General features: G+C 30.5%; 1 protein-coding gene across 2 annotated transcripts in view; it reads right to left on the bottom strand.

Moving 5' to 3' along the window:
* The window catches only part of LOC142220780 (uncharacterized), a 180,745-nt gene that overhangs the window by 5,089 nt on the left and 156,648 nt on the right, over positions 1–19,008 (bottom strand). For both annotated transcript variants that reach the window (XM_075290116.1, XM_075290125.1), the window contains exon 4: positions 11,788–11,959. In XM_075290116.1, the coding sequence (XP_075146231.1) occupies positions 11,788–11,959 (172 nt within the window). The remainder of the gene's footprint in view (positions 1–11,787; positions 11,960–19,008) is intronic.

Below are 19,008 nucleotides of genomic sequence, written 5' to 3'. Positions count from 1 at the left end.
GCTTAGATCGACTCAGAATTTCACCACGACCCAGAATATATATACTTTATGGGGTCTTAGAGCAATATTTCGATGTGTTACAAACGGAATGACAAAGTTAATATACCCCCATCCTATGGTGGAGGGTATAAAAAGAGGAAGATATTATTAAAAAGTGCCCACAATGTCTTTTTTTAATTTTTTTTATAAAAGTAACGAGTAGTAACGAGTACTCAATTCAAAAGTAACGAGTAGTAACGAGTAGTCAAAAGTAATCAAAATTTACAACACTACTAAGCGGTTGATCATATGAGCTAGTGATGGGTCATGTGTGTGCGTTGTGTTGGTTGCTTGATTGTTGGGTGACATAGGTAGCGTTAATAATGTCAGGCAAAATGGACTAAGTCAATTTTGTCACGTTACAATTGCACCAACGGTATTAGATTTCCCCCCCAAAAAGGAAGTCGTTCCACAGCCACTACTTTCCAAAAATGCTTTTCTAGAGATGGCCATAATTTTAACATCACAAGAAGTTCTTTTGAAGCGTTATAAGACTATATTGAAACCCTGGCCAAACTAATATTTTGGCCGCAAACCACGGTCTTAGCACTATGGCACTCAGCACGCATTAACCAGGAATGGCTTAAAAAGAAGGATCTTTGATTCATTTCTACCGCACAATGGCCACCAAAATATCCGAATTTCAATGAGTTGGACTTTGGCGCCGGAAGCATTTTGGAGAGTAAGGCTGGTACTTAGGCTGCGTTTCGCTGGTAATAGACCAAAAACCCACAGAGCCACATCTGTACATCGCACAGTGTTCCCAAATCGCTTTTTATACCCTTCACCACTACTGTGGTACAGGGTATAATAAGTGTGTGCATTTGTATGTAACGCCAAGAAGGAGTAATAATAGACCAACCTTTTAGTATACGGATCGGCTTAGAATTAAATTCTGAGTCGATTTAGCGATGTCCGTCTGTCTGTCTGTCCGTCCGTCTGTCTGTCTGTCTGTTGGTGTATTTTTGTGTGCAAAGTACAGCTCGCAGTTTTAGTCCGATTGTCCTAAAATTTGGTATAGGGTCCTGTTTCGGCTCAAAGACGATCCCTATTGATTTTGGAAAAAATCGGTTCAGATTGAGATATAGCTGCCATATATATTTTTCACCGATCTGGTCATAATTTGCGTGTATATCAACCGATCTTCTTCAAATTCCGTACATCCGAATATTTTATGAGTCTCGAAAAACTTACAAAATTTCAGCCAAATCGGTCCAGATTTAGATATGGCTCCCATATATATCTTCCGTCCGATTTGCACTCATATGATCAGGGGGGCCAAAGTTATACTCCCATTTACGTGAAATTTCGCACAGATCGCAGAATTATTATTCTAACTATACATGTCAAATTTAGTCAAAATCGGTTCAGATTATATATAGCTCCCATATATACGTACACCAGAGTTGGGGAAATATGGTAGACTGTTACACATTTTAGACCCAATTAGGCCAATTTTTTGCTCCGATTTAGTTGAAATTTTGCACAGGGAGAATAATTAGCATTATTGCTATGCGTGTCAAATTTGGTTGAAATCGGTTCAGATTTATATATAGCTCCCATATATAGCTTTCGCCCGATTTACACTCATATGACCACAGAGGCCAATTTTTAACTCCGATTTAGATATAGCTCCCATATATATCTTTCGTCCGATTTGGATTTATAAGGCCTCAAAAGCCAGAGTTTTGCCCTGAGTTGCTTGAAATTTTGCACAAGGAGTATGTTTTATAGTATCGTTAATTGTGCAAAATTTAGTTGAAGTCGGTTCAGATTCGCCCGATTTGGACTAATATGCCCGCAGAGGCAAAAGTGCTACTCTGATTTACGTGAAATTTTGCAGAGGGAGTATAATTGAACTTAAAACTTTGCACAGGCAGTAGAATTAAGGTTCTGCATATGCGTGTTTATTTTGGTTGAAATCGGTTCAGATTTTAATATAGTTCCCGTATATATCTTTCGCCCGATTTTTCGTCATATGACCACAGAGGTCAAAGTTGTTATCCCGTTTACGTGAAATTTTGCACAGGGAGTAGATTCAACATAGTATCTTTGCATGTGAAATTTGATTGCAATCGGTTCAGATTTCGGTATAGATTCCATATATGTTTTTCTTATTTAGGCAAAACTGGCCGAAATACCTACATTTTCCTTATCAAATCGCCACTGCTAAGTCGAAAACTTATCAAAAAGACTCAAATTTTTCTATTACTCTATTACACATTTATCGACCGATAAATCATAAATACACTTTTGTGCATTTGTATGTAACGTACAGCTCGCAGTTTTAGTCTGATTGCCCTAAAATTTGGTATAGGATCCTGTTTCGGCTCAAAGACGATCCCTATTGATTTTGGAAAATATCGGTTCAGATTTAGATATAGCTGCCATATATATTTTTCACCGATCTGGTCATAATTGGCGTGTATATCAACCGATCTTTCTCAAATTCCGTACATAAAATATTTTATGAGTCTCGAAAAACTTGCAAAATATCAGCCAAATCGGTTCAGATTTAGATATGGCTCCCATATATATCTTCCGTCCGATTTGCACTCATATGATCAGGGGGGCCAAAGTTATACTCCCATTTACGTGAAATTTCGCACAGATCGCAGAATTATTATTCTAACTATACATGTCAAATTTAGTCAAAATCGGTTCAGATTATAAATAGCTCCCATATATACGTACACCAGAGTTGGGGAAATATGGTAGACTGTTACACATTTTAGACCCATTTTCAATGGAAGTTTCCTCCAATTAACTGGATAGCGTTAGCCGATTTAAATTTTAATTCTAGAGATTTTGTAGAAGTAAAAAAATTGTCTCCTTTCTATAGCTTCCAGCAAGTGTGAAGTAGTTGAGATGGTAACACAAATTTTGGCCTACATAGGGGTGAAGGGTATAATATAGTCGGCCCCGCCCGACTTTAGACTTTACTTACTTGTTATACCCTTCACCACTACTGTGGTACAGGGTATAATAAGTTTGTGCATTTGTATGTAACGCCAAGAAGGAAAAGTCTGAGACCCATCGTTTAGTATACCGATCGTCTTAGAATTAAATTCTGAATCGATTTAGCGATGTCCGTCTGTCTGTCTGTCTGTCTGTCTGTCTGTCTGTCCGTCTGTCTGTCTCTCTGTTGATGTATTTTTGTGTGCAAAGTACAGCTCGCAGTTTTAGCCCGATTGTCCTAAAATTCGGTACAGGGTCCTGTTTCGGCTCAAAGACGATCCCTATTGATTTTGGAAAAAATCGGTTCAGATTTAGATATAGCTGCCATATATATTTTTCACCGATCTGGTCATAATTGGCGTGTATATCAACCGATCTTCCTCAAATTCCGTACATCGGAATATTTTATGAGTCTCGAAAAACTTGCAAAATATCAGCCAAATCGGTTCAGATTTAGATATAGGTCCCATATATAGCTTTCGCCCGATTTACACTCAAATGACCACAGAGGCCAATTTTTTGCTCCGATTTGGTTGAAATTTTGCACAGGGAGTAGAATTAGCATTGTAGCTATGTGTGTCAAATTTGGTTGAAATCGGTTCAGATTTAGATATAGCTCCCATATATAGCTTTCGCCCGATTTACACTCAAATGACCACAGAGGCCAATTTTTTGCTCCGATTTAGTTGAAATTTTGCACAGGGAGTATAATTAGCATTGTAGCTATGCGTGCCAAATTTGGTTGAAATCGGTTCAGATTTAGATATAGCTCCCATATATATGTTTTTCCGATTTCGACAAAAATGGGCAAAATACCAACATTTTCCTTGTAAAATCACCACTGCTTAGTCGAAAACTTGTAAAAATGACTCTAATTTTCCTAAACTTCTAATACATATATATCGAGCGATAAATCATAAATAAACTTTTTCGAAGTTTCCTTAAAATTGCTTCAGATTTAAACGTTTCCCATATTTTTTTACTAACATTGTGTTCCACCCTAGTGCATTAGCCGACTTAAATTTTGAGTCTATAGATTTTGCAGAAGTCTATCCAATTCTTCCAGATCGAGTGATATTTAAATGTATGTATTTGGGACAAACCTTTATATATAGCCCCCAACACATTTGACGGATGTGATATGGTATCGAAAATTTAGATCTACAAAGTGGTGCAGGGTATAATATAGTCGGCCCCGCCCGACTTTAGACTTTCCTTACTGGTTTTTTACTAACATTGTGTTCCACCCTAGTGCATTAGCCGACTTAAATTTTGAGTCTATAGATTTTGCAGAAGTCTATCCAATTCTTCCAGATCGAGTGATATTTAAATGTATGTATTTGGGACAAACCTTTATATATAGCACCCAACACATTTGACGGATGTGATATGGTATCGAAAATTTAGATCTACAAAGTGGTGCAGGGTATAATATAGTCGGCCCCGCCCGACTTTAGACTTTCCTTAGGTTAGGTTAGGTGGCAGCCCGATGTATCAGGCTCACTTAGACTATTCAGTCCATTGTGATATAACATTGGTGACCTTCTCTCTTATCACTGAGTGCTGCCCGATTCCATGTTGAGCTCAATGACAAGGGACCTCCTTTTTATAGCCGATTCCGAACGGCGTTCCACATTACAGTGAAACCACTTAGAGAAGCTTTGAAACCCTCAGAAATGTCACGAGCATTACTGAGGTGGGATAATCCACCACTGAAAAACTTTTTGATGTTCGGTCGAAGCAGGAATCGAACCCACGACCTTGGGTGTGCAAGGCGGGCATGCTAGCCATTGCACCACGGTGGCTCCCAAAAAATTTCCTTACTTGTTTTACTTACAAAATAACGATTAAAAAATAACTTTTTTGATAGCACTTATAACCGTTACGGTCCCTGCAAAAATTTGATCACAATCTTCAAGTTAGGATTCTTAAATTTGGAAGATTTGTGGTAACATTTTCTTCAAATTGATTATTTTTGGCACGAGTGGCAACCTTGTTTGGAAAGCAATATTCAAAGTGTCTTTGCCGAAATATTTTATATGGACTAACATACAATTTAGAAGACAGTGTTAAGAGGATTTAACATAAGATACCTTGCCATCGGCAACGGTTAGCACAACCCAAGTCACGATGGGGGTCCATAAAATTCGGCCTAACCGTATATACTTCGTATATACTTGTGTAAATTAGATCCAATTTTTCATTTCATTTCTTAAGGAAAAAAATTAAAGTCGAAATTGCCAAAATAGTTTTAGGTAAGGTTAGATAAGGTTAGGTGGCAGCCCGATATTTCAGGCTCACTTAGACTATTCAGTCCATTGTGATACCACATTGGTGAACTTCGCTCTTATCACTGAGTGCTGCCCGATTCCATGTTAAGCTCAATGACAAGTAGTTTTAAGTGCCATACAAAATTGAAAATGGGCGCATTTTTGCTCAAATTTACAAATGTTACAATTTTATTTGTTTATAATTTTATTTTCTTTTTTTGAAAGAAAAAAAGAAAAAGAAAAAAGCTTTCTCATATTATGCAAATTTTAACTTAAAGTTAATTTGACATAAATTCTTTCTTTTTTAACTGTAGCAATCCTTGGTCCATTAAAGTATATCGCCAGGTTATTGTGAGCTATTCATCATCTAAAAAAGAAAATTGAAGTTTGACATTCCTTTTGGAAAAAAATGAATCTTTTTTTCATTAAAATTTCTTATTTACAACTTGTAAGTAATTTTTGTGTCGTAAAACTTTAGCAAGTAAAACAACTTTTTGCCATTTTTCACAAAATCATTGTTCATGATGTTGTTGTCTGGGGTGGCTGAAGTTGTTGGGTGGTGTGCCATGTTCATCTAGATGTTTTACAACATTGATTCACAAAGGAACCAAAAAGCCAACCAGGTTAGTCTTTGCTAACGACTCCGTTTTTTTTCCTACTTCAAATTACGCGCTGAAAATATCGACCATTGTACATGAGCGTAAAAAGTTATGTTTTACGCAAAAAAAAAAACAAGAAAAATAAAAAAGGCTGAGGATAAAGGTAGCTAACATTGAATATAGGGAAATCTATCAAAGGTTAGTTACAGGTAAGATGCTTCTCCGGTTATAATGATGGTGATGTCAAAGTCGTTGACACTGGCATTGACAGTGCTAACAAAACAACATAGCACGATGTTACACGAAGATGTACTTCAGTGTCATGGAACTCCTTAAGGACATTAGAGATGGAACAGTGACATTTCTAACATGGATCCAGTTTCCATTGGGTTCCTTTTGGTAATGAAACAAAATAAAACACATATCCTTGTCAATCGAAAAATCATTAATGAAGAATGGTTCCTTTGACGTCTATCGAAAATTGATTAAGACTGATTTTATATATTCAAAATAATATCCATTGAAAACTATGATGTAACTACGCTTAAAAAAAACATGCGCGGTTCCAAAGATTTTGGATTGTAGTTCTATAAAAATACAATTTTCACAAAATTATCTATAGAAATAAAATGTTCACAAAATTTTCTATAGCAATACAGTTTTGACAAAATTGTCTACAGAAATGAAATGAAATTTTTTTCTAAAGAAAGAAAATTTTGTCCAAATTTTCTATAGAAATAAAATTTTGAAAAAAAATTATATAGACATAAGATTTTGAGACAAGTTTCTATAAAAATAAATATTTTATACAATCTTCTATAGGAAAAAAATTGACAAAATTTTCTATAGAAATAAAAATATTGACAACATTTTTCTATAGAAATAAAATTTTCAATAGAAATGATATTTGGAAAAATTTTTCGATAAATTTTAACAAAATTTTCTATAGAAATAAAATTTTAACAAAATTTTCTATAGAAAAAAATTGACAAAATGTTCCATAGAAATAAAATGTTCACAATATTTTCTATAGAAATAATATTTTGACAAAAAATAGGAAATATTGTTAAAATTGTATTTCTATGGAAATTTTTGTCAAACTTTTATTTTTATAGAAAATTTTGTCAAAATTTTGTTTTTATAGGAAATTTTATCAAAATTAGAAAATTTGTTCACAATTTTATTTCTATAGAAAATTTGGCCAAAATTATATCTATATAGAAAATTGTGAAAAATTTTATTTGTATAGAAAATATTGTCAAAATTTTAGTTGCATAGAAAATTTTGTCAAAATTTTTGTTAGATAGAAAATTTTGTCAAAATATTATTCGTATAGAAAAATTTGTCGATATTTTATTTCTATAAGAAACATTTGTCAAAATTTTATTTCTAAAGAAAAAATTTTCAAAATTGTATAAAAAATTTTGTTAAAATTTTATTTCTATAGATTAACAAAAAAAAATTTATTCGTTAGAACATTTTATTACTATTTTATTTATATAGAAAATATTGCTAAAATTGTATTTCTATGAAAATTTTTGTCAAACTTTAATTTTTATAGAAAATTTTGTCAAAATTTTTTTTTTATAGGATATTTTACCAAATTTATAAAATTGGTTCAAAATTTTATTTCTATAGAAAATTTGGCCAAATTATATTTCTATAGAAAATTGTGCAAAATTTTGTTTTTATACAAAATTATGTCAAAATTTTATTTCTATACAAAATTTTGTCAAAATTTTATTTCTATAGAAAATTTGATATCTATAGAAAATGTGTTAAAATTTTATTTCTATAGAAAAATTTTTCAAAATTTTATTTCTGTAGAGAATTTTATAAATAAAATTATTTCTGTAGAAAATTTTATAAAAAATTGTACTTCTATAAAAAATTTTGTCAAAATTTTATTTCTTGTTTTTTGATCTCAGCTTAAAGCCATGCATTGACTAAACTACAAGTGTAGCTTAACCAACAGAGGAAAAGTATGCTTGTCAAATTTATTTGGGCAAAGCCCTATAGACTGCAAGATGGTTCGGGAGGTTCAAGTGTAGTTCACGTTGGGTTGAGTGAATTACCCGAATTTATTCTGATAATTGGTTGATAGTTTTGCTGCAAGTAGAGGATGCTGATGAGGAATGTGGTAATTCCGAAACAGCTGTACATCCAACCATCTTGCAGTCTATAGGGCTTTGCCCAAATAAATTTGACAAGCATACTTTTCCTCTGTTGGTTAAGCTACACTTGTAGTTTAGTCAATGCATGGCTTTAAGCTGAGATCAAAAAACAAAAAAACAACAATAACGATTGAAGAGAAGCCAACAATAACAAACAAAACGGAAAAAAAATTATTTCTATAGAAAATTTTATTTCTGTAAAAAATGTTATAAAAAAATGTATTTCTATAAAAAATGTGGTCAAAATTTTATGTCTATAGAAAATTTTTGTCAAAATTTTATTTTTGTAGAAAATTTTGTCAATATTTTATTTCTATAGAAAATATAGTAAAAATTTTATTTCTATCGAACATTTTGTCGCAATCCAATTTCTATAGAAAAGTGTGTAAAATATTATTTCTATAAAAATTTTGACAAAATTTTCTATAAAAAAAGTTTTACAAAAATTTCCATAGAAATACAATTTTCACAATATTTTCTATATAAATAAAATAGTAATAAAATGTTCTACAGAAATAAAACTTTGACCAAATTTTCTAGAGGAATAAAATTTTGAAACAAATTCTATAGAAATAAAATTTCAACAAAATTTTCTATAGAAATAAAGTTGTGCAAGAATTTTATTTTTATAAAAATAAAATGTTGACCAAATTTTCTATAGAAATAAAATTTTATAAAGTTTTCTATAGAAATAAAATCTTGATAAAATTGTCTATAGAATAAAATTTTGACTAAATTTCCTATAGGAATAAAATTTTACAAGATTTTCTATAGAAATAAAATTTTAAAAATTTTTCTATAGAAATAAAATTTTGATAAAATTTTCTATAGGAATAAAATTTTGACAAAATATAGAAAATTTTGTATAGGAAATTTTATCAAAATTAGAAAATTTGTTCAAAATTTTATTTCTATAGAAAATTTGGCCAAATTATATTTCTATAGAAAATTGTGCAAAATTTTGTTTTTATAGAAAATTTTGTCAACATTTTATTTCTATACAAAATTTTGTCAAAAATTTATTTCTATAGAAAATTTTTTCAAAATTTTATTTCTATAGAAAATTTGATTTCTATAGAAAATTTTGTCAAAATTTTATTTCTATAGAAAAATGTTTCAAAATTTTATTTCTATAGAAAATTTTATTTCTGTAGAAAATGTTATAAAAAAATTTATTTCTATAAAAAATTTTGTCAAAATTTTATGTCTATAGAAAATTTTGTCAAAATTTTATATCTATAGAAAATTTTGTCAAAATTTTATTTCTGTAGAAAAATGTTTCAAAATTTTATTTCTATCGAAAATTTTGTCGCAATATAATTTCTATAGACAATTGTGTAAAATATTACTTCTATAAAAATTTTGACAAAATTTTCTATAGAAATAAAATTGCCACCAAACTTTAGATAGAAATAAAATTTTCTATAAAAGCAAAATTTTGCACAATTTTCTATAGAAATATAATTTTGGCCAAATTTTCTATAGAAATATAATTTTGGCCAAAATTTTCTATAGAAATAAAATTTTAAACAAATTTTCTAATTTTGAGAAAAATTTCCTATAAAAATAAAATGTTGACAAAAATTTCTATAGAAATAAAATTTTACAAAATTTTCTATAGAAATAAAATCTTGATAAAGTTGTCTATAGGAATAAAATTTTGACAAAAGTTTCTATAGAAATAAAATTCTGACAAAAATTTCTATAGAAAAAAAATTTACAAGATTTTCTATAGAAATAAAATTTTGACAAAATTTTCTATAGAAATAATATTTTTTGGTGTTGTTGGTTTGATCTCAGCTTTAAAACCATTACGTTGATTAAACTACGAGAGTAGTTTAACCAACAGAGGAAAAGAATGTTTGTCAAATTTATTTGGCCAAAACCCTATAGACTGCAAGCTGATTGGATGGACGCACGTTTCGGAATTACCACAATCCACATCAGCATCCTCTACTAGCAGCAAAACTATCAAACAATTATCAGAATAAATTCTGGTAGTTAACTAAACCCAAAGTGAACCACACTTGAACCTTCCGAAAAAAAGGTTTATGATTGTCGGCTTTTGCCGAAATAAATCTTTTTACAAACATTTCTCTTTTCCTTTGCCAATTTCAAATCATCGATTTGAGTGCAGTTGGGTTTATTTTGAGCGTGTCTCCTCTTACTTCATTCGTTTTGTTTTGTTATTGTTGGTTTATTCTTCATTCATTATTGTTATTTTTGATTTCAGCTTAAATTTTGACAAAATTTTCTACAGAAATAAAATGTTGACAAAATTCTCTATAGAAATAAAATTTTGACAAAAATTTTCAATACACATAAAATTTTGCCAAACTTTTCTATACAAATAAAATATTGATGAAATTTTCGATGGTAATAAAATTTTGACAAAACTTTGTAAAGAAATAAAATTTTGTCTACATTTTCTATAGAAATACAATTTTAACAAAATTGTCTATAGAAGCAAAATTTAAAAAAAAAAATCTCGGTAGAAATACAATTTTGATAAAGTTTTCTATAGAAATAAAATTTTGACAAAAATTTCTATAGAAATAAAATTTGACTAAATTTTCTATAGAAATAAAATTTTGACTAAATTTTCTATGGAAATAAAATTTTGTTGTTGATATTGTTGACCTTTTTATTTTAATTTTTATGATTTTTTATCTCATAATCTCGGCTATAAGTCTATACATTAAACCTGAAATTGTTGGTTTCTTGTTTTTTTTTATTTTCCGATATTCGGTTGACTTCGTCAGGACCGTTTTCAAGGCTACAAATTACAAAATTGTACAAAAATTAATTACAAAATTCACAAAATAAAATCAAACTATCTATTGTACTTTACATTTTCTCCGCTGTCTAGTTACTTCGCTGTCTGTTTTTCTACTGGTGATTACTTTCTCTTGTGTTTTTGTATCGTATGCCGATATATTCTCGTGCAGTTCTCAATATCTTTCTTATAATTTATTCTCTCGTTAATTGGAGAGTTAATGATGTGTAACATCTCCAGAGTATATCTTCGTCTGTAGTTGTTTTCCTTGCTTAGGATTTCTACGTCGTTTAAGTTAGGTTTGTGGCCAGTCAAGGTACAGTGGGCCGCAAGTGCTGTTTTTTGTTCCATTGGCTTGTCTGTTGTTTTTAAATCCGATTTATGTGAAGACAATCTTGTTTTTAATTTTGTCATTGTTGTATTAATATATGTCTTTTTTTACAAAATTTTCTATAGATATAAAATGTTGACAAAAATTTCTAAAGAAATAAAATTTTAACAAACTTTTCTCTGTAGAAATAAAATTTTGTTTGTTTTGACAAAATTTTCTATAGAAATAAAATTTTGACAAAATTTTCTATAGAAATAAAATTTTGACAAAATTTTCTATAGAAATAAAATTTTGGTTACGTATTTCTATGTTATAGAAATACAATTTTAACAAAATTTTCTATAGAAATAAAATTTCGACAAAATTTCCACAGAAATATAATTTTGAACAAATTTTCTATAGAAATACAATTTTGACAAAATTTCGTTAGAAATAAAATTCTAACAAAATTTTTCTATACAAATAAAATTTTGACAAAATTGTCTATAGGGAAAAAAATACGTCTCCAATGGGAAAGTTTCACATTTCTTCTTGCAAAACCCTTTGTATATGCTTTAATTAAAATAATCACTTATAACAGACCGCTTACATTTCATTGTTACTGAAATTGAATTAAAAAACGGCTCCCACCAACACTTACCACCATCACAGGGAAAACTGTCCGCCAGCAGTGTAAACAATTTATCCGAGAGTAAACATCTACCACGTGGTCCCAGAGGCACTCGACAGACTGGACATTTTTCTGAGCGACTGCGGCAGTTATTGCAGAGAACATGACCATTACAGCATTGCCAACCAGGTGGTTTAACAACCTTAAAGTATAAGAAGAAAAAAATTATTTAAGCAGCTTTTACAGAACTAGAAAATTTAAATTATTTGTTTTCAGCCAGGAGTACATAATCAAAATAATCGATTTTTAAGCCCAAATAGTTAATTCCTTTTATTATACCCTGCACTACACTGTGGAATTGGGTATTATAAGTTAGGGCATATTTTTGGAATATCCAGAAAGAGACGAGATAGACACATGGTGTCGTTGGCAATATTACTCAGAGCCGGCCCCTGAGTCTATGTAGCCATGGCCGTCGGTCCGTCTGTTTGTCTCTCCGTCCGTCCGTCTGTCTGTGAACACATTTTTATACCCCGCTACCGTTGGAAATTTTGAAAAAGTCGCATATTCAAAAAAAAATGTCGCATAACGATAACAAAAATTAGCTTACATTAGTGAGGTATTTTTATACCCGGCGCCATACTGTTGAACACTGTTGAAGTTAGTGCATATGTTTGTAAAACCCAGAAGGAGACGAGATAGACACATGGTGTCTTTGGCAATAATGCTCAGGTAGGTCGCAATTTAAGTCCAATCGCCTTCAAATTTGGCTCATGTTCCTAATTTGGGTCAGAATATAACCCTATTGACTTTGGAAGAAATCGGTTCAGATTTAGATATAGCTCCCATATATATCTTTCGCCCGATATGCACTAGTATGGACCCAGCAGCCAGAGTTTTATACCGATTTGCTTGATATTTTGTACAAACATAACCCTTAGTCATATAGTGAAGTGTGCAATATTTGATTGAAATCGGCTCAGATTTAGATATAGCTCCCATATATATCTTTCGTCCGATATGGACTTATATGGCCCCAGAAGCTAGCTTTTTGATCGAATTTGGTTGAAATTTTGCACTAGGAGTACAATTAGTAGTATAGTCAAGTGTGCAAAATTTGATTGTAATCGATTCAGATTTAGATATAGCTCCCATATATATCTTTCGCCCTATATGCACTTATATGGACCCAGGAGCCAGAGTTTTATCCCGATTAGATTGAAATTTTGCAAAAGGAGTACAATTGGTAGTATAGTCATGTGTGCCAAATTTGATTGAAATCGGTTCAGATTTAGATATAGCTTCCATAAATATTTTTCGCCCGATATTGACTTATATGGCCCATAAGCCAGCGTTTTGGCCCAATTTGGTTGAAATTTTCCACTAGGAGTAAAATTAGTAATATAGTCATGTGTGCCAAATTTGATTGAAATCGGTTCAGATTTAGATATAGCTCCCATATATATGTTTTTCTGATTTCGACAAAAATGGTCAAAATACCAACATTTTCCTTGTTAAATCGCCACTGCTTAGTAGAAAACTTGTAAATATGACTCTCATTTTCCTAAGCTTCTAATCATATATATCTAGCGATAAATCATAAATAAACTTTTGCGAAGTTTCCTTAAAATTGCTTCAGATTTAAATATTTCCCATATTTGTTTACTAAAATTGTGTTCCACCCTAGTGCATTAGCCAACTTAATTTTGTAAAAGTCTATCAAATTCTGTCCAAATCGAGTGATATTTAAACGTATGTATTTGGGACAAACCTTTATATATAGCCCCCAACACATTTGACGGATGTGATATGGTATCGAAAATTTTGATCTACAAAGTTGTGCAGGGTATAATATAGTCGGCCCCGCCCGACTTTACACTTTCATTAGTTGTTATTACAAAAAATGTTCTATAAAACAACACAAAAACAATAAAGGAACAGTCAATTTAACATAAGAATTTATTTTACCAACTTATTGTAACATGAAAATGGATTTTTTTCTCTTTGCTAAAATTAGCAGAAACGCCATCTAGTAGTAATATACCATCAGCCCATTTAAAGCTTTTAAATCAATTCAACTAATAAAAATATTTATTTTTTATACTACACTTCTAATTGCCTCTGGGAGGGAGCCACCGTGGTGCAATGGTTACCATGCCCGCCTTGCATACACAAGGTCGTGGCTTCGATTCCTGCTTCGACCGAACACCAAAAAGTATTTCAGTGGTGGATTATCCCACCTCAGTAATGCTGGTGACATTTCTAAGGGTTTCAAAGCTTCTCTAAGTGGTTTCACTGCAATGTGGAACGCCGTTCGGACTCGTCTATAAAAAGGAGGTCCCTTGTCATTGAGCTTAACATGGAATCGGCAGCACTCAGTGATAAGAGAGAAGTTCACCAATGTGGTATCACAATGGACTGAATAGTCTAAGTGAGCCTCGTACATCGGGCTGCCACCTAACCTAACCTAACCTAACCTAATTGCCTCTGGGAAATATACTGCACGTATGATTTATTTACTTACAAAACAATTGTCAAAATTATTGGCTACTATAACGGATCTAGTTGTTGAAATGGTATGTGATAAAATAACGAATTTGTCAAAATTTTATTTCTTTAGAAATAAAATTAAGTCAAAATTTTATTTCTATAGAAAATTTACTCAAAATTTTATTTGTATAGAAAAATTTAGTCGAAATTTTAGTTCTACAGAAAATTTTGTCAAAATTTTATTTCTATAGAAAATTTTGCCAACATTTTATTTCTATAGAAAATTTTGTCAAAATTTTATTTCTATAGAAAAATTTTGTCAAAATTTTCTTTCTATAGAAAATTTTGTCAAAATTTTATTTCTATAGAAAATTTTGTCAAAATTTTATTTCTATAGAAAATTTTTGTCAACATTTTATTTTTATGGAAAAATTTAGTCAAAATTTTATTTCTATAGAAAATGTTGTCAAAATTTTATTTCTATATGAAATGTTGTAAAAATTTTATTTCTATAGAAAATGGTGTCAAAATTTTATTTCAATAGAAAATTTTGTCAAAATATTATTTCTGTAGAATTTTTTTTAAAATTTTATTTCTTATTTATTTGTCAAAATTTTATTTCTATAGAAAATTTTTTTAAAATTTTATTTCTATAGAAAATTGAGTCAAAATTTTATTTCTATAGAAAATTTTGTCAAAATTTTATTTCTATAGAAAATTTTGTCAAAATTTTATTTCTATAGAAAAATTTTGTCAAAATTTTCTTTCTATAGAAAATTTTGTCAAAATTTTATTTCTATAGAAAATGTTGTCAACATTTTATTTTTATGGAAAAATTTAGTCCAAATTTTATTTCTATAGAAATGTTGTCAAAATTTTATTTCTATATGAAATGTTGTAAAAATTTTATTTCTATAGAAAATGTTGTCAAAATTTTATTTCAATAGAAAATTTTGTCAAAATATTATTTCTATAGATTTTTTTTTTAAATTTTATTTCTATAGAAAATTGAGTCAAAATTTTATTTCTATAGAAAATTTTATCAAAATTTTATTTCTATAGAAATATTTATAAAAATTTTATTTCTATAGAAAAATTTATAAAAATTTTATTTCTATAGAAAATTTTGTCAACATTTTATTCCTACAGAAAGTTTTGTCTAAATTTATTTTTATTCATCTACAGAAAATTTATGAAGTACCATGAATTCGATCAATCTACCAAACAGTAGAATTCTACCAACTGTGACAACAGTGATTACAATACTACGGTAGTCTTTGTAAGCGGATTTAAAACTAAACATGTATATACGGCCGTAAGTTCGGCCAGACCGAATCTTATGTACCCTCCACCATGGATTGCGTAGAAACTTCTACGAAAGACTGTCATCCACAAATTTCAACTCACACATATGCTACCACCACGTACCAAATTTAAACAAGATCGGATGAATTTCGCTTCTCCAAAAGGCACCGGAGGTCAAATCTGAGGATCGGTTTATATGGGAGCTATATATTATTATGGACTGATAGGAATCAATTCCTGCATGGTTATTGGATACCCAATACTAACATCACGTAACAAATTTCAACCGAATGGGAAGAATTTTGCTCTTCCAATGTGCTCCGAAGGTCAAATCTGGGGATCGGTTTATATGGGGCCTATATATAATTATGGACCGATATCGACGAATTTTTGCATGGGTGTTTGAGGCCAAATATTAACATCACGTACCAAATTTCAACTGAATCAGATGAATTTTGGTCATCTAAGAGGCTCCGGAGGTCAAATCTGGTGATCGGTTTATATGGGGGCTATATATAATTATGGACCGATATGGACCAATTTTTGCATGGTTTTTAGAGACCATATACGGACGCCATGTACCAAATTTCAGCCGGATCGGATGAAATTTGCTTCTCTTAGAAGCTCCGCAAGCCAAATCGGGGAATCGGTTTATATGGGGGCTATATATAATTATGGACCGATGTGGACCAATTTTTGCATGGTTGTTAGAGACCATATACGGACACCATGTACCAAATTTCAGCCGGATCGGATGAAATTTGCTTCTCTTAAAGGCTCCGCAAACCAAATCGGTGGTTCGGTTTATATGGGGGCTATATATAATTATAGACCGATATGGACCAATTTCTGCATGGTTGTTAGAGACCATATGCGAACAGCATGTACCAAATTTCCGCCGGATCGGATGAAATTTGCTTGTCTTAGAGGCCTCGTCCTTTTATATGGGGGCTATACGTAAAAGTGGACCGATATGGCCCATTTACAATACCATCCGACCTACATCAATAACAACTACTTGTGCGAAGTTTCAAGTCGATAGCTTGTTTCGATCGGAAGTTAGCGTGATTTCAACAGACGGACGGACGGACATGCTCAGATCGAGTCAGAATTTCACCACGACCCAGAATATATATACTTTATGGGGTCTTAGAGTAATATTTCGTTGTGTTACAAACGGAATGACAAAGTTAGTATACCCCCCATCCTATCATGGAGGGTATAAAAAAGAAAACATTTAAAATTGAGGAATTGGCAAAAAAAAAATTTTTTTTTGTTAATTCAGTCTAAAGGAGCCATTGAAAGATTATTGTCAAGAATAATCTTCCAATGGAGTTTTTGTTGAAATTTAGTGAAAAGTACTTTTTTGCTCAAAAAAATTAGCTTTATTGCACTTTCTTAAAAATTTTATTTTCATATATTTCATAGCAAAAAAAAAAAAAAATAAGGGATCATTCCAAACAAATGTTCCCTACACAGAAAAAAATATCACCAAAATATTTCCAATTAAAAAGTTAATTGAAGTTGAAAATTTTTTCAATTAATAAATTAATTGATACAATTAACTTTTTAATCATGATAGAAACATTAAGTTAATTAAGTCAATGATTGGAATTTTTAAAATGTTTAATTTACAAATTAATTGATACAATTAACTTTTTAATCAAATTCGGAAGACTAATTCAGTTAAAAAAAGTGCTGATTTTTTTTACTTTTTTAATTAAAAATGTATTTCAAACAATCATTTGTTAATCCAAATAAAAACTCTAAGCCAATCTATCTAAGTAATTAAAAATAGTTAACTTTTTTAATTAATAAATTAATTGCGTTTTGCAATCAACATCAATTAAATTTTTAATTGAATCAATTAAAAAATTAATTGAATTTTGCTGAAAAAATCAATTAATTTTTTAATCAAGAATTTTTTCTATGCCCAATTAAAACTGTGATTGATAGTATAATTTTCGTGATTGAAGACATTTCAATTAAAAAATTAATTGGATCAATTAATTTGGTGATTGAATCAGAGAAAAAAATTTTTGTGTGTATCGAGGCATTTGTATCTTGACGCTCACTTCATACCGGTATACTTGGTATCTCCCATATATATGTTTTTCCGATTTGGACACAAATTACCATAATATACATAATGACTTAGATTTTCCTACACCTCTAATACATATCTATCGACTGGTAAATCATTAATGTTTTTTTTTTGAGAAGTTGGCTACAAATTGCTTTTGATTTAAATATTTCGCATATTTTTTTCTAACATTATGCTCCATCCTAGGGCCTTAATTTTAAGACTAGAGTTTTTGTGAAAGTCCAAAAATGTTTGCCCAAATCACTTTATATATATGGTTATATAAAACTTTATTTATAGCAGCCAATAAATTTGAAGGATTTTGGATGATATCAAAAATGTAGATGTGTTGAGGTTTTGAGGGGCATACGAGTATTATGAGTCGACCCTACCGGACTTTAGACGTTCCCTACTTGTTTAAATAAAGGCCTTTATATGAATCATTTTTGAATATCATTCGTTTTGTAGCATATTGGAATTTCTGTGGTATATTAGAATCTTGAGAATATTTCAATTATTTTCCACAAAAAAGAAATTTACTGCTTTTCTGCGTAGTTTTCGATGGGTCCCATAATTGAGTATTTAAGCTAATCCAATGACTTGACAAATTTTCATCTGTATTACTTTAATATTTGCCATAGGAAACTTTCCATTTCGATACACGATATTATTTGCTTATAAATATGAAAACAGACAAACTTAGAACTGTCATATTTATTTAATTTGTTTTTAATATTGGGTCATTGCATCCGGTATGATTTTGCATAAATTTCAGAAATAAATTTACGCAAAGACATTTGCGTATTCTTCAAAAAATTCAAATTCAATATACAATATATATTAAATAAATATTTACGATGAGTTAAAAACATACTTTCTGAGGAAAAATACAATGCCCCTCTTGTGTTTGCCAAAATTCAAAACAAATATATTTTTTTAAATTTCCATCAATTTCAACATATATAACGAATCAACATAAGCTTGAAATTTGTCACTTTAGTATCATCGTTCTAAGTGTGAATTTAAATTAAAATGAAATTTCAAACTATCTTGGTTCTTGTAGCCCTTTTCGGTTCGGGTTTAGTAGCTGCTCAAGATGAAGCAGCTAAAATTCAATTAGCCAAAAGTTTCCTATCCGAAGAAGCTGTAAGTATTATCTACGGGAAATTGATTAACGTTAAGATCGTTACAGGTCTTGTAATTAATGTGTATGGATATGGCCCTGTTCTCGTTAACAAAACTTTTGGATAGAATTATTTTAAAAATGTAGGATAATTTTCCATAAAGAACAAGTGGGTTAGGTTAGGTGGCAGCCCGATGTATCAGACTCACTTAGGGACCTCCTTTTTATAGTCGAGTCCGAACGGCGTTCC

This window comes from Haematobia irritans, chromosome 1 (assembly GCF_050003625.1).
Source record: "Haematobia irritans isolate KBUSLIRL chromosome 1, ASM5000362v1, whole genome shotgun sequence".
In the NCBI taxonomy this organism is placed as follows: Eukaryota; Metazoa; Arthropoda; class Insecta; order Diptera; family Muscidae; genus Haematobia; species Haematobia irritans.
Note: the sequence above shows the minus strand (reverse complement) of the source record. Positions and strands in the feature narration are given on the sequence as shown.